The following is a 21,817-nucleotide window of genomic DNA, read 5'->3' as shown; positions in this document are numbered from 1 at the left end:
AGGCTTTATTGCCGCACTTTCCAGTAGACAATTCAAATAGCAATCAGAGACAGAGACAGACACACACACTGTCGTCTCGTCTGGGGAAGCTCTCCCTCTGCTCTCCCTCTGCCTCCTTAAATAGGGCGCGGTTACTGGGAAGACACACAAACACAGGTTAATTGCCGTCAGGTGTAGTGATTCTGCCACTCACCTTCCCTGACTCCGCCCTCCTGTCACAGACCGGCGCTTGACCACGCCCCGCTGCCACACCGACGCCCTGTCCAGGATGTTCTCTTACCACCAAGAGGAGTCCAAGCCACCCGCGACCATCCTTCCTTCATGCTGCCTGGTGGGAGCCACCATTCTAGAGGTTGAGATGCTCATGCAGAAGGCCCTGGAGCAGGACCTTGGTGAAGGTAACCCCAACAACACTCCTCCTAACTATCTGTTTGCTCCCTGTCCTGTGTGAACCCAGGTGCTGCAGTGGGATCATGGCTCCAAGCTGGCCTGTCATCCGGGAGCCGCCCGAACCCTGGCACTCATCCAGCAGCACTTTTGGTGGCCATCCATCAAGGAGGACGTCCAGGAGTTCGTGGCAGCCTGCGACACATGCTCCCGGAACAAGACAGCCAATCGACCCCCTGCCAGCTTGCTAAAATCTCTCCCGACTCCACATCAACCTTGGTGTCACATCGCCCTGGACTTCGTCACAGGACTCCCCAACTCAGGTGGCAACATATGCATCCTCACTGTTATTGACCATTTTTCTAAGACCGTCCATTTAATTCCTCTGCCCAAGCTCCCATCAGCCAAAGAGACTGCAGAACTACTTGTCCACCACGTTTTCCGCCTACATGGTCTGCCTACCGGCATTGTTTCTGACCGGGGTCCTTGGTTCACTGCACAGTTCTGGAGATTCTTCTGCAAACTCATCGGGGCCACCTGTAGTCTCTCCTCAGGCTTCCACCCACAGACCAACAGCCAGGCAGAATGGGCGAACCAGGCTTTGGAGGTTGCACTCAGGTGCATGGTGTCCAGGGATGCCAGTTCTTGGAGCAAGTACCTACCCTGGATCAAATATGCCCATAGCACTCTCCCTTCCTCTGCCACACATCTCTCTCCATTCCAGTGCTCACTAGGTTACCAACCACCACTGTTCCCCAGCCAAGAGGAGGAGGTCGCCGTACCCTCAGCCCAGCTCTTTATATGTCGCTGCAGGAAGACGTGGGCATTGGCCCGGAGAAGACTCATTCGCTCCACACTCGCATCCAAGAGGCAGGCTGACAAACGTCGCTCCAAGGCACCCACCTACCGAGTAGGTCAACGAGTTATGCTCTCCACGTGCCACCTGCCACTTAGGACTGTCTCTCACAAGCTAGCACCCAAGTTCCTTGGACCCTTTCTCATCAAGAACGTAATCAACCCATGTTCTGTTAGACTGGCATTACCACTCACCATGCGACGTGCTCACCCTACCTTTCATGTATCTCAGCTTAAACCTCTGGTCTCCAGTCCTGAGGTTGAAGCCTCATTATACTGTAGCTTTTATTGAATCTAAATGTAATGTGAATGTCACATTAGAAGAGGGTCATGCCACAGCCACTATGGACAAGAGAAATGATTACACCATTAACTATCAATATACAGTGTCCTCCACAATTATTGGCACCCCTTGCAAAGACTAGTAAAAATCCATTCCTGTATGAAACATAGCAGGAGAAATTGCAAAGCTCTTAAACTTAAATTGCAATGGATTTATTTGCCCAACCCTGGGAAGAGGATCTTATAACTGATATAAATAACAATGAAGATGAATTAGAGGATGACTTTGACCTGAAAAAGACAGATTTCGAGTTTGTCGTGGAAAGTGCTGCTTGTGGTGGATATGCTGCCGATGCCAATGGGAGAAAGCTTCAAAGTGTAGTTGAGTCATGTTTTCTATATCTTGTGGGAAGTTTTGATTACCTTTCTGTAGTGTGTTGTGGAAGCTGTTATTGTGAGGGGCATCATGCACACAATGAGAATCACCATAAATTTCATGAGTATGACTGTATATTCCAAAGTCTTACAGAAGCCTAACATTACATCATTACATTTATATGCACTGTGTGGATAATGCATAGCACTGAAGGCACATGAAAAAAAGTCAGCAACCATAAACCAGAACAAGAAGTTTCAGTCACATTCAATCCCAAGATTTTGACAAAGAACTAACATGTAATTAATGTGTACAGACACAGATAGACCTTTCTTTTTCCTGCCCTTTTATTTTAAATTGACAAGCATGGGTTGTCATGCTGAGTGCCTACACTGGCTGCACTTGACAGACTACACTAAATTTAATGAAATTTAAATCTAATATATTTTGCTGTATTTGTTTCCTATAGCTCAATGAACTCCTCTTTTTTCAGCTGCCCATGCCAGATCGTGCCTGATGGAACCTTTTTGTACCCAAAGAAATGATCCAACTGGTCATCCAGTCACAATTCCCTCACCTGGACAACCGCTAGCTAGGCAACAGTATCTCTACAAAAACACCTAAGCCTTTGTTCCTTAGCCCTACAAGGATATAATGTGCCCTAAACCAGATATGTTGCCTCCAGTTGGGTCAGAGGATGAAGGACAGAGTCGAGGTGGTGGATGTGAGTGATTACGTGCTTGTGGCCAAAGAAGTGGGCATGGTCATGGGTATGGCTGGGCCGTGGCCATGGCAGAGGCTCAGGTGTAACAACAACAGACCCCCCTGTTTCAACCAAAGTTGTTATACATGAACTATAGACAACATTTTCAAGGAACTTTAGAGTTTTTTAACTTTTTGAACTGTAGACTGAGGGGGAAAATACATGGAGGATCCAAAGAGGGAAAAATCCTTAAAAAGGTCTACATTTTATAAATATGTTAATAAAATGTTCCTAACAAAGTATAGTGAAAAAGTTTGGTGTATACATTTGTGAAACGATAATAAATATGTGCCCTAAATTTAATTTTAATCTCTTTTTTTGTTGTGATATTCATTACTAAGGAGTTCATAATCAAGTCAATTTTTCTACTCAAAATCTAGTCAATTGTTTCTTGGCTCATGGCCCAACTTCCTTTTTGAGTTACATTGGAAAAAGCAAAAAAGTCCTGGACCCGCATACACATCTGGATCCTGGATCCACATACCTATCCAGATTTGCATCAAAATCTAATCAGTACTTTCTTGTCCCGTGGCCCACCTATCCTCAAAATTTCATCAAAATCCATTCAGTACATTTTGAGTTACATTAAGAACAGACAAACAAACGGAGGCGAAAACATAACCTCCTCCAGCAAAGTTGGTGGAAGTAAAAATTAACCCATGTAACTGGTTTTGTAACGGAGGATCACATATAAATTAAAAAACTCAATTTATTAAATAATAAACAAAAAATGAGTTGTCTGAAAATCTATTTTTAAATAAAAAATATTAAATATATTACAGGTACTTACATTTTCTTAGGTAATTGGTTATGACAAAAGTTTTGAGTACTCTGACCTTATTTGGATTTATAATGTAGTTTTACCCTGAAGTCTATTTTATTGAAGTTTTCAACTGTTTAATGATGAAGACATGAGTGCAAATCTGTTTGTAGCAATTGTAGTCCTAAGCCATCTTTATGGTTTCTAAATGGTACCATCCACAGTAATCCCACTGATCTTTTGGCTGCCAATATGGGGCTATCCTCAGCAGCAGTCAGTGCTTTTCAGATTATGAGAATTCCAACTAGTGGTTGGAATTCATCAGGATGAATCAGGCAGGTTTAGCCCATGTTTACATTAGACCGTATCAGCGGATCATCAGATTAACGTTTTTAAAACGATTAGTGTGCACACAGCAACACCAATACACGATTTGCGTGCACACAGCAATACCAATACACGGATATGCTCGGCTCCGCAGGCATCCTGCGCTCCAAATCACTCCGCCCTGAACAGTGAGTGCCCTCTGGAGGGTGCGCACTCCGGCCTTACGCAGCTCACAGAGCACGCGAGTGAAGTGAACAAGCTGTGATTCGGGACTGAGCCGCTGTGTGTGTGATCCCAGCGCATATCACTTACAAGTGGAAGGATGGCAAGCCTAAAGACAATCATAACTACACAATGGGCAGTATTTGCATCAGTATTTGCAGTATTTTCATACTTTTATACTCTTTAATGAAAGGTGATACAAGGCGGAAGTCCGCGCCGTTTTTCAGCAGTCGCGTCACATGACCAACGCCAGCGAATCAGGAAGGTGGATGTCACAGTGACGTTGTCCAATGAGACGCCAGCTAGAGCTCAGCACAGCGTATCTGCGTATTCTGAATGTTTACACAGCACCGGAGCTGACACGATCTGGATTGAATACGTGGACGCTGGCGGATTCCCGTTTCCCGGCGTTTCCAGGCGGTTTAATGTAAACGGACAGTGCATCCGCGAAGAAAACGAGACAGATACGGTCTAATGTAAACATAGCCTTAGAAACTTCAGTATTTTTCAAATACATAATGTTTTCGAAAATTCATTTTGAACAGATTAAGCAATAAACACAGTAGAATACCACTACAAAAAGGTAAGTAATATTTTAGAATGTATTTCTTGCAGTGGCAGCATAACACAAAATTTAATTAAACAAATAAATAAACATCAGCGTCAATACCGAAACTTATAGAATCACAGTACGATGTAAAAATCTTTGCATGTCAAGTAATCTAAGTAACATTCTACATTATCCAGCTTATTTCTCTGATTATTAAAATACTTCATAAAAACATCATTCAGTGCCCATAAAACCCATGACTGCATCATTGAACCATTGTTGTGGGGGTGTTTTTTGCATACATTATATCTACTTTCTCTTTCTACTTATTGTATTTTAGAATTGCCCCAAGATTGCCCCAATTAACTGGAATTACTTCTCTCTTCTCATCCATGGTTGTTTGATGATTATTTCTCTAGCTTGAGGAGACATAGATGGGCTGAGATATAATCTGGATTAGAGCCAAGTGTGTGTCCATTGCAGGCCTAGATTTTATTTTATTTTTTTGTACCGCTATTCTTTAACATGCCTAATGGCTACACTCTGCATGTCTCTCTTGCCTTAGCCTTTCTGAGTAAAAGGTTTGCTATGCTGGAAAAAATGTCAGTGAAATTTACAGGGGAATATTCCATCCATCCATTATCTGTAGCTGCTTATCCTGTTCTACAGGGTCGCAGGCAAGCTGGAGCCTATCCCAGCTGACCATGGGCGAGAGGCAGGGTACACCCTGGATACAGTAAGTCGTCAGGTTATCACAGGGCTGACACAGAGACAAACAACCTTTCACACACACATTCACACCTACGGTCAATTTAGAGCCACCAATTAGCTTAACCTGCATGTCTTTGGACTGTGGGGGGGAAACCAGAGCACCCGGAGGAAACCCAGACAGACACGGGGAGAACATGCAAACTCCACACAAAAAGGCCCTCGGCGGCTGCTGGGCTCAAACCCAGGACCTTCTTGCTATGAGGTGACAGTGCTAACCACTACACCACCGTGCCGCCGTCAGGGGAATATTGTTTAAAAAATGAAAGGGTGGGGCATTCTTGAAACATTGAAACACTTGTAAGTAGTAATACAAAACAGTCCAGTTATTTTTATTGAAACATCTATGTCTGTATAAAATACTGTCTACATTCCAAAGTAATGGTGAAAAACCATCATGTGCAAACTTTTAATTTCAATTTTACATGCAATTAAATCAGTAGACATTTCTTGAATAAATACCTTTAAATAAAAAAAAAACTACTGTATACCCTAAATAATTTGTCCCAAAAGAGAGATTTATTATCCTTATTATTTTTCATCTCTCTCTCTCTCTCTCTCTCTCTCTCCATGTTGCCATGTAGGTAACCAGCTGACCTAATTTTCATGGCTTTGGACTGGGAAGAAATCGGAGCGCCCGGAGAAAACCCACGCAAGCATGGGGAGAATATGCAAATCCACACAGAAAGGCCCTGATCGGCTGGCCAATTTTTGCATACATTTTAAAAGATCCATCCATTATCTGTAGCCATTTATCCTGTTCTACAGGGTCGCAGGCAAGCTGGAGCCTATCCCAGCTGACTACGGGCGAAAGGCGGGGTACACCCTGGACAAGTCGCCAGGTTATTGCAGGGCTGACACATAGACACAGACAACCATTCACACCTACGGTCAAGAGCCACCAATTAGCCTAACCTGCATGTCTTTGGACTGTGGGGGAAACCTGAGCACCCGGTGGAAACCCACACAGACACAGGGAGAACATGCAAACTCCACACAGAAAAGCCCTTCCCGGCCACTGGGCTCGAACCCAGGACCTTCTTACTGTGAGGTGACAGTGCTAACCACTACACCACCGTGCCGCCCTCATTTAAAAGATCTATCTATCTATCTATCTATCTATCTATCTATCTATCTATCTATCTATCTATCTATCTATCTATCTATCTATCTATCTATCTATCTATCTATCTATTTTTACATGGTGTACCATACAAATACTCAAGACTATACAATAGCCAAGAAGTGCCAGGCATGATTTGGTAATTTGATACATGTTGAAAATAATTAAATTATAAACATCTTTAACCACGTAATTTTAACTGCATCTCCTATGATATTACATCACTTAAGCCATGCTATTTCTGTCAGGCACTTCCACTCAACAGTACGCATTTTAGTGATTAGGTTAGAAAATAAATGCAGCTAAGTATAACAGTCCCAATTTACCTAATGATCCTAGTAAACAGGACCTCAATTCACCCTATGTAGAATGTGGTCCTTGAAAGCAGAGATGCAAACATAAGAGTTTACTGTCTGTGCAATATCAATGCAATAAAGAAATCTGACTTTTAACCTTTTATTTAAAGGCGGTTTTTTTGTCATTTTCAGTGGTGTATTTAATATACCCCTCTAGAAAAGAAGTGTAGGGTAGCCTACTCGTTTATAGGGCTGATAATGTGACGTAACTACGAGGGAAAAGATGCACAGTGCGACTCACGCGCGGGAGATGTGATTTGATTCACATCACAGTTTCGTCCCGTTATAAATGAAAGCTTTCCCGAACGGGCAAGAAATGGACTGTCGATCAGAGTTTTTGAGTGGACAGTGAAAGATGGCATACAGCTCGGAGTTGATAAAGGCGCAGGGCAAAAGCAGCGCACAGCATCACAAAGCCAGAGAGGCGACTCTGCACCTCCGAGTCATCTTCTTAGATAACAGCGAGCGAGTTTTCGAGGTCGAGGTAAAACATAATTCCACGTATTTCTATTTTGTGTTTAAATATTATTACATCAAATGCAAGCATTTTGCCTTTATTAAATTCTTTACGATATAAAATACACTTGTTTAATTTAATTTTCTTTCGTTAGTTTCCATTCTTTTCATTTAAGTTGTTTAATTTCCAGTTCCAAAAGTGTTTGAAGCTCCTTTGTCTTAGTAACTGCCTCCAGCCTCTTTCATATCCTCTGAGCTGGTTTTGTATCCTCCCAGCTGTAATATTTCCACCATTCTTTCTCACTTCATTTCTAACTGCCAGATGCCATACACTGCCTATTCAGATCGGGACAGGGGACCAAGAACGTTGTGGCAAAACGTTCGTTGTGGGCTTTTGTTTCTTACACAACATTTAATTTTAACTTATTGTAATTAATATTCTTCCTTCTGTTTGCAATAACTTTTAATGCCATTTTCAGGAGTTAATTTATCTCATACTCTCGAGATCACAAAGCTCGTTTTCTTAGGATAATGAGTTGTTTATTATTATTATTATTATTATTATTATTATTATTATTATTAATAATAATAATAATAATAATTTATTTTTTGATGTAGTTATTTATGTATTTTTATCTATTCATGTTTTTTTCATTCATTAATTATTGACAGACTGTATAAATGTGAAATCACCTTCACCAGAAGTTCACTTTTATTTTGATTACAGTTCTTACATGTTCTCACCATAATGCTTAGCATATAGACCCCTTGCACTGATGTCACATTTACCTAAGCAACCGTCGCTACCCTATGCCTGGGGGAGAAGCGAACTTTGTTTCCATACTGTTCACATACTGAAGCCAAGCGAAGATGTCCAGCATCTGTTGCTGTTGTCTGAAGAAAACTACAGCTAAAAAAGCTCTACTACCAGATTACTTGGATAATCTTTGTCAGAAAGAAGCAAATGATAGATATACGTATGTGGAAATTAGAGTTTATTAACGATTATGATCCATACAAAATTTCTCAAAATGACTGGAATGATGGTGCAGATTTGTGGCCTAGCATTAGCTACATGTTGGAATATACCTTCTTTTTCCCAAAGTGTCCCAACATGGAAGAACAGTTAAAAAAAAAAACCTACAAAAGCAAGAAAGCCTTCTTTGTGTAAAGACTTTTTCCTGACATCAGCTTTTGGGAACAGAATGTTGTGAAAGCCAAAGCATTTACTCTCAAAGGACTCCAACCTGAACTGTGGGCTAGATGGTATTCCTATCCCTTCATGTCTCAGCAACTCCACGGACATCTAGTTATAGATGTATTATTTATACAGTGATGCTTATTATTGTTAAAACTATCTGAAGTGTTATTATTTGTAAAATAATAAAATATCTTACTCTAGACTTTAAAACAATATTGCGAGATTTTATTTTCTCATCTCATTATCTCTAGCCGCTTTATCCTCTTCTATAGGGTTGCAGGCAAGCTGGAGCCTATCCCAGCTGACTATGGGCGAAAGGCAGGGTACACCCTGGACAAGTCGCCAGGTCATCACAGGGCTGACACATAGACACAGACAACCATTCACACTCACATTCACACCTACGGTCAATTTAGAGTCACCAGTTAACCTAACCTGCATGTCTTTGGACTGTGGGGGAAACCGGAGCACCTGGAGGAAACCCACGTGGACACGGGGAGAACATGCAAACTCCACACAGAAAGGCCCTTGCCGGCCACGGGGCTCGAACCCGGACCTTCTTGCTGTGAGGCGACAGCGCTAACCACTACACCACCATGCCGCCCAGATTTTATTTTAATTTTATCTAATAGTGGATGGTACAATAATTACAAATGCTAACAGAATCAGCACTTTCCAGTTGTAGTTATAATCATACAGTAACTATAATCTCATTCTCATTATCTCTAGCCGCTTTATCCTTCTACAGGGTTGCAGGCAAGCTGGAGCCTATCCCAGCTGACTACGGGCGAAAGGCGGGGTACACCCTGGACAAGTCGCCAGGTCATCACAGGGCTGACACATAGACACAGACAACCATTCACACTCACATTCACACCTACGGTCAATTTTAGAGTCACCAGTTAACCTAACCTGCATGTCTTTGGACTGTGGGGGAAACCGGAGCACCCGGAGGAAACCCACGTGGACACGGGGAGAACATGCAAACTCCACACAGAAAGGCCCTCGCCGGGCCCGGGGCTCGAACCCAGGACCTTCTTGCTGTGAGGCGACAGCGCTAACCACTACACCACCGTGCCGCCCTGTAACTATAATCACCCTTGTAATAATAATTTCAATAAATGGTTAATGTTCAGTTCTCTCTTCATTTATTCTCCATTCAAAAGGCACAACTGAGTCACACAGGTTGATAAGTGTGTAATGGACAGTAACAATTTTATCCAAAATAGTTTTTCCTGCCTTAGTCGATTTCCATTTCACATGCATGCAGCTGTTGTAAAGTTCAGTCCGTTTGTGTGGAACACTCTCGAACTGTAGAGTCATTACCACACTCTGGCTCCATGGTGACATTTTGCACAGGACTGGGTTCCTCTGATAACAGAAACAAAGCTTCAGCTCTCATCTCATCTCATCTCATTATCTCTAGCCGCTTTATCCTGTTCTACAGGGTCGCAGGCAAGCTGGAGCCTATCCCAGCTGACTACGGGCGAAAGGCGGGGTACACCCTGGACAAGTCGCCAGGTCATCACAGGGCTGACACATAGACACAGACAACCATTCACACTCACATTCACACCTACGGTCAATTTTAGAGTCACCAGTTAACCTAACCTGCATGTCTTTGGACTGTGGGGGAAACCAGAGCACCCGGAGGAAACCCACGCGGACACGGGGAGAACATGCAAACTCCACACAGAAAGGCCCTCGCCGGGCCTGGGGCTCAAACCCAGGACCTTCTTGCTGTGAGGCGACAGTGCTAACCACTACACCACCGTGCCGCCCTGTAACTATAATCACCCTTGTAATAATAATTTCAATAAACGGTTAATGTTCAGTTCTCTCTTCATTTATTCTCCATTCAAAAGGCACAACTGAGTCACACAGGTTGATAAGTGTGTAATGGACAGTAACGATTTTATCCAAAATAGTTTTTCCTGCCTTAGTCGATTTCCATTTCACATGCATGCAGCTGTTGTAAAGTTCAGTCCGTTTGTGTGGAACACTCTCGATCTGTAGAGTCATTACCACACTCTGGCTCCATGGTGACATTTTGCACAGGACTGGGTTCCTCTGATAACAGAAACAAAGCTTCAGCTCTTTCTGCTCTTAATGTTTTCTGTTCTTTCAGGATATATCGCGCATGTTACTCCTTGTTGGGTTTTTTACTGAGTTATGTCCAAGTTGTTTGAAACCAATCTGGGTTTTCCGTGTCGAATAAGGAAGCTGCTTCACCTGTAAGAAAATCAAACACTTTCATGAAGAAGCTAACGTGAATGTGAGCAGAAAAAATAAAATGAGATTCTTAAGCAAACTCTTCCATACTCACTTCTGACTTTCTATTATTTAAAAATACATTTTAAATACAATCGGGAATTTCTCTGAAGTTTTCAGGCTTAGCTCCTCTCGTCATATTCTCTTTAACCACTCATTTCTTCATTGTTCTTGAAGCATTTGCTTCTCTTTGTTAACATTTTTCTTTAGAGTGGGGAGACAGTAATATACCTTTTATCTTTTTCTCAATTTGAACAACCAAAAACAACACAAAAATAAACCATATTGAAGAAAGATTAAGCCTTCTTACATGAAAGATGGTCTCTGTTTGACCCTTAGGTGCAATTATCACGTTATGTGTGACATTATGCACAAGGGGTCTATAGGCCTACACATACCACAAAACAATGTAGGGGCTAGCTTGACTGTGTTTTTCAAAGTGGAGGCTGGCTTGACTGTAGTTCAAAACAAGACTATTATAATGGCAGATGTAACTGTTAAGGCCATCACGTTTGCCATGAGACTTGCAAGCCTGTCCCACTGTACATAGTGACCGCCAGAACATCTCCACATTGCCCATAGACACTTGACTATGACCTCAGATTTTTTCAACAAATTTATTGCATAGGTAATTTTGATGGATGTCAGGTGTACTTAAATGAAAATGGACCACATCCATACCCTCTGAAGTAAGGTCTGATAAGAGAAAACAGGCTTTGTTATCTCAAGCATGGACCACAGAACTGGTAGGGCGTGGGTCCTACTTACTTTTGAACATCAAACATGTATGAATGAATGAATGAATAAATAAATAAATAAATAAATAACAATCATAATCATAATCCAGTGGCAGCCAGGACTGTTTCATACTGCTTGCCTGTTTGTCCCCACACAGCCGAACAGAAAGCCATAAATTCTGTTATGTAAAAATGTATTTGTAACAGTTCCTGATGTGGGTGGAGCACAGAAGCATGACTCAGGCTGGGGAGCCATCTGGCCTGAAGCAGACCCCCCCCGATGGGACAGGAAGTCTGCCACCACCATCTGCGCCCCCAGCCTGTGGACCACCTCGAACTTAAATGGTTGGAGGGTGAGATACCAATGGGTGATCCGTGCATTGGCATCCTTCATGCGGTGGAGCCACTGGAGGGGCATGGTCCGAACAGAGGGTGAAAGGGTGCCCCAGCAGGTAGTATCGGAGGGTGAGGACCGCCCACTTGATGGCAAGGCACTCTTTTTTGATGGTGCTGTACTTGCTTTCACACATCAAGAGTTCATGGCTGATGTACAGCATGGGGTGCTCCTCACCCTCCACCTTCTGGGGCAAAACGGCCCCCAGCCCTCTGTCCTATGTGTCAGTCTGTAAAATAAAGGGGAGAGAGAAGTCAGGGGAGTGCAAAAGTGGCCCCCCACACAGTGCAGCTTTTACCTTAGAGAACGCCTGTTGGCATTGCTTCATCCACTGGACCGGATATGGAGCCCCCTTTTTAGTGAGATCGGTTAAAGGGCTGGTGACATCTGAATAATTAGGTATAAACCTACGATAATAGCCAGCCAGCCCCAGGAACTGTCTCACCCCCTTTTTGGTCTTAGGCCTCAGGCAGGCCGCAATTGCTGCAGTCTTGTTAATTTGGGGACACACCTGCCCATGACCCAAGTGGAACCCCAGATACCGTACTTCCACCTGCCCAATTGCACACTTTTCGGGTTAGCTGTGAGGCCCGCACGCCTCAGTGACTTTAGAATGGCCTTCAGATGTTCTAAGTGCCACAGCCAATCATGGCTGTAGATTATTATATCATCTAGATATGTGGCTGCGTAGGCAGCGTGAGGGTGGAGGACCCTGTCCATGAGCCGCTAGAACGTAGTGGGCACCCCAAATAACCCAAAAGGAAGTGTGACAAATTGGTGTAATCCAAACTGTGTGGAAAAGGCCATTTTCTGTTGGGATAGAGGAGTCAAGAGGATCTGCCAATATCCCTTTGTTAGATCCAGTGCTGAATAAAAGCGAGCCGCGCCTAACCGATCGAGCAACTCATCAATGCGAGGCATTGGGTATGCGTCAAATTTAGATACTGTGTTGATCTTTCTATAGTCCACATAGAACCGAACCGACCTGTCAGTCTTGGGAACCAGAACCACTGGGCTGCTCCAGTCACTGTGGGACTCCTCGATTATGCCCATCTTGAGCATGGCCTTGAGTTCATCCTGAACCACCTTTTTTTTGTGTTCAGGCAGGCGGTAAGGGCAGCTATGCACCACTACCCCCGGGGGCGTCTCAATGTGGTGTTCTATGAGGTGGGTGCGGCTGGGTAGGGGTGAGAACACGTCGGAAAATTCCTCCTGCAACTTGGCTACCTCCATGAGTTGGGTTGGTGAAAGGTGGTCTCCACAGGGGACTGGAGTGTTTTGAGATGATACCTTTTTTACCTCTGGCCCCAGCTCCGCCTTCTCTGGAACTACCGATGCCAACGCCAAGGGGACCCCCTCATTCCAGTGTTTTAAAAGGTTGAGGTGGTAGATTTGCAATGCCCTGCCTCATCTGTTCGCCTCACCTCATAATCAACGTCCCCGACTCACCATGTGACCTTGAAGGGCCCTTGCCACTTGGCGATTAATTTAGAACATCGACGTGGGCAATAATATGAGTACTTTGTCTCCCAGCATGAACTCTCTAAGCCGTGTGCCCCTGTCATACAGCTGGATTTGACGTTCTTGTGCTTGCTGCAAATTCTCCTGGGTTAAGTGTGTGAGTGTGTGGAGTTTTGCGCGCAGGTCAAGAACATACTGAATTTCGTTTTTTCTCGGCGAAGGTCCCTCCTCCCAATTTTTTCGTAGCACATCCAAAATGCCACGCGGCTTACACCAATATAATAATTCAAATGGGGAAAACCTCATGGAGGCTTGCGGGACCTCTCGTACTGCAAATAACAGGGGCTCGAGCCATTTATCCCAATTACGTGCATCCTCACTTTCAAATTTCCGAATTATGCTCTTGAGTGTTTGGTTAAAACGCTCCACTAAGCCATCCATTTGTGGGTAATAGACACTGGTGTGGATAGACTTAATTCCCAGTAACCCATACAGCTCTCACAAATTAGATTAGATTAGATTAGATTAGATTAGATTAGATTAGATTAGATAAAACTTTATTGATCCCTTTGGGAGGGTTCCCTCAGGGAAATTAAGATTCCAGCAGCATCATTACAGATAAACAGAGAAAAGAAATAGAGGAAAACCTCTAGATAAATTAAAATAAATTAAGTATTTACATATACAAATATAAAAAGAATAAGATATGGGGAGGAGAGGAAGGGGTAAGGGGGAAAGGAGGGAGGAAAAAAGGGGGGGCGGCAGGAGAGATATTGCACTTTATATTGCATATTGTCCGGTATTGCTTATTGTTAGGCTAGGCTACTGCTCCTTCCCATCCTCTGTCCTCCTGTTAACCCCCCCCCCCCAAGAGGAGTTGTACAGTCTGATGGCGTGAGGGACAAAGGAGTTTTTGAGTCTCTTCGTCCTGCACTTGGGAAGGAGCATTCTGTCACTGAACAGGCTCCTCTGGTTGCTGATGACGGTGTGCAGAGGGTGACTGGCATTGTCCATGATGTTCAATAGTTTGTCCATAGACCTCTTCTCTGCCACCATCACCAGAGAGTCCAGCTTCATGCCGACCACAGAGCCGGCCCGCCTGATCAGTTTGTCCAGCCTGGATGTGTCCTTCTTGGATGTGCTGCCCCCCAGCACACCACGGTGTAAAACAGGACACTGGCGACCACAGACTGATAGAACATCCACAGGAGTTTCCTGCAGATGTTAAAGGACCACAGCCTCCTAAGGAAGTATAGCCTGCTCTGTCCCTTCCTGTATAAGTGTTTGGTGTTGCAAGTCCAGTCCAGCTTGCTGTCCAGCCACAGCCCAAGGTACTTGTAGGAATCCACAGCCTCCACCTCGACTCCCTCGATCAGAACTGGTCGTGACCTTGGTCTGGACCTCCCAAAGTCAATGACCAGCTCCTTGGTCTTCGAGGTGTTGAGCTGCAGATGGTTCCTGTTGCACCACACAGTAAAGTCCCTCACCAGGCTCCTATACTCCACCTCTCTGTCGTCACTGATACACCCAACGATGGCGGTGTCATCGGCAAACTTCTGAATGTGACACAGCTCCAAGTTGTAGCAGAAGTCCACGGTGTACAGGGTGAAGAGAAGAGGGGCCAGCACTGTGCTCTGGGATGCTCCGGTGCTGCTAATCACAGTGTCAGATGTGATGTCCTTCAGCCTGACGTACTGCGGCCTGTCAGTGAGGTAGCTGGAGATCCAGGTGACCAGGCAGGGGTCCACTCGCATCCTGTTCAGTTTGTCCTGAAGCAATAGGAGCTGGATGGTGTTGAAGGCACTCAAGAAGTCCAAGAAGAGGATCCTCACTGTGCCATTTCCCTTATCCAGATGCGAGTGGGCTCGGTGTAGCAGGTAGAGGATGGCGTCTTCCACACCAACACCTGCCCGGTACGCAAACTGCAGACAGTCCTGGGCATGTTGTACCTGGGGTCTGAGGAGGCTGAGGAAGAGCTGCTCCAACATCTTCATCAGATGTGAAGTGAGTGCCACCGGTCGGAAGTCGTTCAGCTTGCTGGGCCGATTCTTTTTGGGAACTGGAACGATACATGATGTCTTCCAGAGGGTGGGCACTCTCCCCAGCTGCAGGCTGAGGTTGAAGATGCGTTGGAGTGGTTCACCCAGTTCAGCAGCGCAGGTCTTAAGTAGTTGTGGACACACCTTGTCCGGGCCTGCTGCTTTCCTGGGGTGAAGCTTCCTCAGTTGACCTCTGACCTGGTCTGCAGTAATGCATGGAGGAGTCTGTGTTGAGGTGGGGGATGAGGGGGAGGAGGGGGATGCTGTGATGACTGGGGGGAGGTGTGTTGAGGGAAGAAGGAGAGATGGCTGCAGTGAGGGAGAGGGTGGGGGGGACGTGGGCTGGTTGAACCGATTGAAGAAGTCATTCAATTCATTCGCCCTCTCCACTGTCCCCTCAATGACTCTGGTCTTTGTATTGTGGCCTGTGATGGTTTTCACACCTTCCCAGACCTCCCTCATGCTGTTCTCCTTCAGCTTCTGCTCCATCTTTCTTCTGTAGCTGTCCTTAGCTTCCCTCACGCAGTGTTGTGCCTCCTGCTGTGCTGCTTTCATTGCCTCCCTATCCCTGCTCCTGAAGGTGGCCTTCTTCCTGTTGAGGACAGGTTTGACTTCCTGTGTTACCCATGGCTTGTTATTAGGGTAACACCATACAGTCTTAGCGGGGGAGACCACGTCTGCACAGAAGTTAAGGTAATCCGTCAGACAGTGTGTCAGCCCCTCTATGTCCTCACAGTGTGGGCTAAGCAGCACATCCCAGTCCGTGATGTCATAGCAGTCCCTGAGGACATCTTCCATTTCAGGGGACCACTTCCTGATGGAGCTACTTGTTGCAGGCTGCCTTTGAACCAGGGGGGTGTACTTCAGCTGTAGATGAACCAGGTTGTGGTCAGACTTCCCTAGTGGGGGGAGGGGTGTGGCTCTGTATGCATCCCTCATATTAGCATACAGCAAGTCAATTGTCCTGTTGTTCCTTGTTGGACAATCCATAGCCTGGTAAAAAGCAGCCAAAGTAGAGTCCAAAGTAGCATGATTAAAGTCCCCAAAAATGATGATAAATGCCTCAGTGTGCTGTGTCTGCAGCCTTGCTGTGACAGAGTGAATCCTCTCACATGCAGTGGCTGCGTCTGCCCTCGGAGGGAGGTAAACACAGATGGTGATCACGTGACTGAACTCCCTCAGCAGATAATATAGCCGCAGGCTAACAGCTAGCAGCTCCAAGTCCAGGCAACATAAAACTGTCTTTACGGAGACATGTCCCGGGTTACACCAGTGGTTGTTAACATAAATGATGAGTCCCCCACCTTTGTTTTTTCCACGTGTTAGTGTCTCTGTCGGCTCTCACAGCAGTGAATCCCCACAGGTCCACGCTAGCATCCGGTACAAGGTGTGTTAGCCATGTCTCCGTAAAGATAAATAAGCTGCTCTCCCGATAAATCCGCTGGTTGTTCAGAGCGGAAAGCTTCTAGACTTTATTCAGCAGCGAGTTCACATTCCCCATGATAACGGAGGGAATGGATGGTTTGCAGCACCGCCGGTTGTCCGCTAGCCTAGCCTTTAGCTTAGCTCCAGCTTTGCAGCCCCTGGGTTTCCTCCTCAGCTCCACTGGGATGGGGTGTTGTATCCCGGCTTGTCCCATTGTTTTCAGGGCCAGCAGCTCCTCTCTCGAATAAGTGAGAAAACTGGCTCCTGGTTGCATGTTAAAGTTAAAAATATCCATGTTATATAAGTAAAACACACTATGTCTTCGTAAGAAGAGCAGAAAAGTTAAAAAAAGGTGGAAAAAAGAGGTTTAAAGAGCTAAAAACTACAGAGCTACTGGAGAGGCAGCCGTCTCACACAGCGCCCATACATAAGTTCTGTGTGACATAAATGTAGTGCCTTGGTCTGTCAGGATTTCTTTCGGAATCCCGACCCAGGAGATAATATGGAAGAGTGCTTCCATAATACTGCATACTGAGATATTGCAGAGAGCCACTGCTTCTAGATATCGCATTGCATAGTCCACCAGAACTAAAATAAAGCAATATTCTCATGCTGACTGATCTAATGGCTTGACGAGATCCATCCCAATTTGCTCAAACGGGGTCTCGATTAGAGGGAGAGGGCGCAAAAGCGCTTTTGGAGTGGCCGCGGGATTTACTAATTGGCATTCATGGCACGCCGCACACCACCGACGGACATCCCTGGCCAATAGAACCGGGCCATTATTCGGGCTAGTGTTTTATCTTGCCCCAAGTGTCCAGCCATGGGATTAAAGTGAGCTGCATGGAATACGAGTTCCCTACGGCTCTTTGGGATCAACAATTGAGTTATCTGCTCTCCAGTTTGAGTGTCCTGCATCACTCAGTACAACCTATCCTTAATAATAGCAAAATAAGGGAAGGCCGGTGTCACGCTCAGCTGGAGAGTTTGACCATCAATTACTCTCACTTGGTCAAACGCATGCCGCAGAGTCTCGTCTCACGACTGCTCTAATGGGAAATCCCCAAGGGAATTCCTGAGAGAGGGAGGAGGGGCGGGGTGCTCCTCAACCCTCGTATTGCCCTGACGCGGTGCTGACGTAGATGGCTCTGTGACAGCTTCCCCAGTCAATGCCACGCCAGGAGCTTCCCGTGACGTATTTATACAGGACCCACCTCTCATTATGTGTTCCATCAATTCTTTAAACCCTGGCCAATCAGTTCCCAAAATTAATGAGTGGGTGAGACGAGGGTTAACCGCCGCCTTAATTCTATGCGTTTGGCCCCGGAATAGAATATGGATGGACACTAGAGGGTAATTGTGAACATCCCCATGCACACACAACACCTTCACCGTTTGTGCTCTCCCCAATGCCTCACCTTGCACCAGGCATTGGTGAAATGAGGTCTGGTTACAACCGGACTCCACCAACGTGTGATATGTATCCCCTTGAACACTTACTGGTATGCGATACATTCCAGCCCGATCGGGGGTGGTCAATGGTGCGTTGAGGATCCGGATCACAGCTCCCACCTCCCTTGCGGAGCTCCGACTCTGGAGATGCTCCGACTCCCTGCCGCACCAGCACACCAGCCCAGGCTTTCCCTCTGCACCTGCATTATGGGAGTCACTCACCTGAGGAGGAGACAACACAGACACGGAAGAGGGAGATGGGAGGACACCACGGGTGCGACGGGCCAGCTGGGGAGGAGCCAGCTGCCGCCTCCGTGGTAGGGGAATGGGGTGGGGAGGGGAAGAGAGACAGAGGGGGAGAAGAGAGAGAGAGAGAGAGAGAGAGAGAGAGAAGCGAGGAGAGACGCCTCGTCTGCCTGCCATCGGAGCCGCCTCCAGATGGTATGAGACATACCTTCATGCACCTTTTGTTGGGACTGTGGGCAGCTATGCCACTGGAATTATATCCTGACTCTCTTTTGGTGGACTTTTTTTTTCTTCAATTGTAAAGTGACCTTGGGCGTGCTATATGAATTGAACTTGTATTATTATTATTATTATTAGTATTAGTATTATTCCAGACTCTACAGCCTTGATTTCCAAATGAAATGCAAATTTTCTTTCATCTGAAAGGACTTTGGACCACTGAGCAACAGTCCAGTTCTTTCTGTCCTTAGCCCAGGTAAAACACTTCTGCTGTTGTCTCTGGTTAAGGAGTGGCTTGATATTAGGAATGCGACAGTTGTAGCCTCTTTCCTGAATACATCTATGCATTGTGGCTCTTGATGCACTGACACCAGCCTCAATCCACGCCTTGTGAAGTTCTCTCAAGTTCTTGAATCAACATTTCTTGACAATCCTCTCAAGGCTGCAATCATCCTTGTTGCTTGTGACCTTTTCCAGCCAGACTTTTCAGCAATGACCTTCTGTGGCTTACCCTCCTTGTGGAGGGTGTTGATGAATGTTTTCTGGACAACTATCAAGTCAGCAGACTTTCCCATGATTGCAGTTGCATGTATTTATCTAGACTGAGGAAACATTTTAGTTTATGTGTAATGAGTGTAGAATATATTAAATTTTCACTTTCTTAAATAACTGATGGAAAATATTGAACTCCCTGTGATGACCTGGCGACTTGTCCAGGGTGTACCCCGCCTTTCGCCCGTAGTCAGCTGGGATAGGCTCCAGCTTGCCTGCGACCCTGTAGAAGGATAAAGCGGCTAGAGATAATGAGATGAGATGAGAAATATTGAACTTTTTCACGAGATTCTAATTGTTTGAGATGCACTAGTATAGGGGTGGAATGGTACACAGAAGTCAGACCATGGTTTGGACATCACAGTTGGGTATGAGTTTGGTACAATGGGGAAAAAGCAACAAAAAAAGCCCAAATGCATAAGGTTATGTTTGTTTTAGTTTATTGTGCAAATTATTGTCAGGTAGTCTCCCCTATGGTAGCTGGTACAACCTGTTGTATATTATGTCATAGAATATAAACAGTGAACATACACTCTACATTGTTCATATTTTTATATAAATAAATAATATACTACCTGTGATGACCTGATGACTTGTCCAGGGTGTACCCTGCCTCTCACCCAAAGTCAGCTGGGATAGGCTCCAGCTTGCCTGCGACCTTGTAGAACAGGATAAAGTGGCTAGAGATAATGAGATGAGATGAAATAATATACTACCTGTGATGACCTGACGACTTGTCCAGGGTGTACCCTGCCTCTCACCCAAAATCAGCTGGGATAGGGTCCAGCTTGCCTGCAACCCTGTACAGGATAAGCGGCTACAGATAATGGATGGATGGATGGATGGATGGATGGATAATATAATATATAGAATATAATGTCAGCAAACAAGTCTGTGTGCATGTCAAGGTGCTGCTTAAACACAATGAGGATAAGAAGTTGGACAGTTTTTTTCTGCCTAGATCTGGTGATTGGCACATCTGGGTGATGACGTCGAATATGCATTAGCATGTTCGATGTGTTTCCACGCACATACCCTATAACTGCCAAACAACGCTTTGTCTGATCCACCACTCGCTCACCATTGCTATTGTTGCTCACCGTGAACCCAAAGTTTTCCCACACCCCTGATTTAAAAGAAGCAGGTGGGTCCTCTAGCTCCTGTGGATTGTTTCCACTCACTATAGTCACGTCAATGAATGTGACCGACTCCATTAGATGTCAGTCAGCTTGAGCTAAGGCTTACAGTTTAAGGTGTCTGGAAAGAATTTGCACATGTCAAATTTGGTTCCACATTATGTTCATCAATCTTCGAACCTCAGTTTTATACATTTTTATACCACATATTCTCTATATGACTACTTGCACCAAGCCGTAACATCCGTACTGTGACGATTCAGCATGAATATACATACCGTTCTACCCCTACAGAAGCAGTTAAGCTTTGTTATCTCGAGATAGCGAGCATGTCTGTGCTCAGCTTCTATAGCATTCTTAAATCAGTTTAATTTGTAAAAATGATTTACATCTACCTTTGCACTGAACTGTAACAAAGCTCACATAGCACTAACAGAAATGAGCACTGTATGAAGCACTGTGTTAAAACACTGTAACAGGTTTAGCACTGTTCTGCTAATGTACCATGGGAGTGCATTTGTTGAGTGTGGTGAGATGCTTCAGGTTATCTTTTGCATTTATATATAGGCAGAGAGAGAGAGAGACATGAAACTGAAAAAGGAAACCTTTTAGTTTGAGTGACTGAGAAGAGAAGAGACATGCAGAGAGTGTAACCATTATGTGCATTAGAATAGGGGTAAATACACTGGACACTACACTGGACACACACGTGGCCTAAATCCAGATTGTATTTCAGCCTTTCTATGCCTCTTCAGGCTAACAACTGATCAACAAACAAGCATGGAAGAGCAGAGAAAAACAGGATACAGAACATGACATTTTGTACAGAGACATATTGCCTTTGTAAATGTTTTATGCTCTCCCTGTGCCAGTGTGGATTTCTCTGGTACTTTTGTTTTCTCCCATAGTCCAAAGACAGAAGGATTAGGTCAACTGGCTACTCTAAATTGCCCATAGGTGTGAATATGGGTATGAATGGTTGTTCATCTCTGTGTTAGCCCTGCAATAGATTGGCGACCTGTTCAAGGTGTACCCAGCTTCTCGCCTGAAGTCAGCTGGGATTGGCTCCAGCTTCCCCAGTGACTCTGACGGATAAGTGGTATAAATAATTGATGGATGGATGGGTCTAACCCATTTAATATTCATTTCATGTCAAAAATGTACAGATTCATATAAATGAAAAGATCAATAGAACACTAAGCTTGCTATTAACTTCAAACTTCATCCATAACTTTTTATATGAAACTGAGTTTTTAGAATCATTTTACACAAGTGAGATCATGTCATCAACATCACAAGCATCTCATCTCATCTCATTATCTCTAGCCGCTTTATCCTTCTACAGGGTCGCAGGCAAGCTGGAGCCTATCCCAGCTGACTACGGGTGAAAGGCGGGGTACACCCTGGACAAGTCGCCAGGTCATCACAGGGCTGACACATAGACACAGACAACCATTCA

At 44.9% G+C, this 21,817-nt stretch overlaps 1 protein-coding gene across 1 annotated transcript in view; it reads left to right on the top strand.

Annotated features, from left to right (window-relative positions):
- The first annotated feature begins 7,091 nt into the window (after positions 1-7,091).
- Positions 7,092-21,817, top strand: part of LOC132866677 (FERM domain-containing protein 7) — a 129,643-nt gene continuing 114,917 nt past the window's right edge. The window contains exon 1 of the mRNA XM_060899461.1: positions 7,092-7,253. Coding sequence (XP_060755444.1) covers positions 7,125-7,253 — 129 coding nt within the window. The 5' untranslated portion in view covers positions 7,092-7,124. The remainder of the gene's footprint in view (positions 7,254-21,817) is intronic.

The sequence above is a fragment of the Neoarius graeffei genome, chromosome 18, assembly GCF_027579695.1.
Source record: "Neoarius graeffei isolate fNeoGra1 chromosome 18, fNeoGra1.pri, whole genome shotgun sequence".
In the NCBI taxonomy this organism is placed as follows: Eukaryota; Metazoa; Chordata; class Actinopteri; order Siluriformes; family Ariidae; genus Neoarius; species Neoarius graeffei.
Note: the sequence above shows the minus strand (reverse complement) of the source record. Positions and strands in the feature narration are given on the sequence as shown.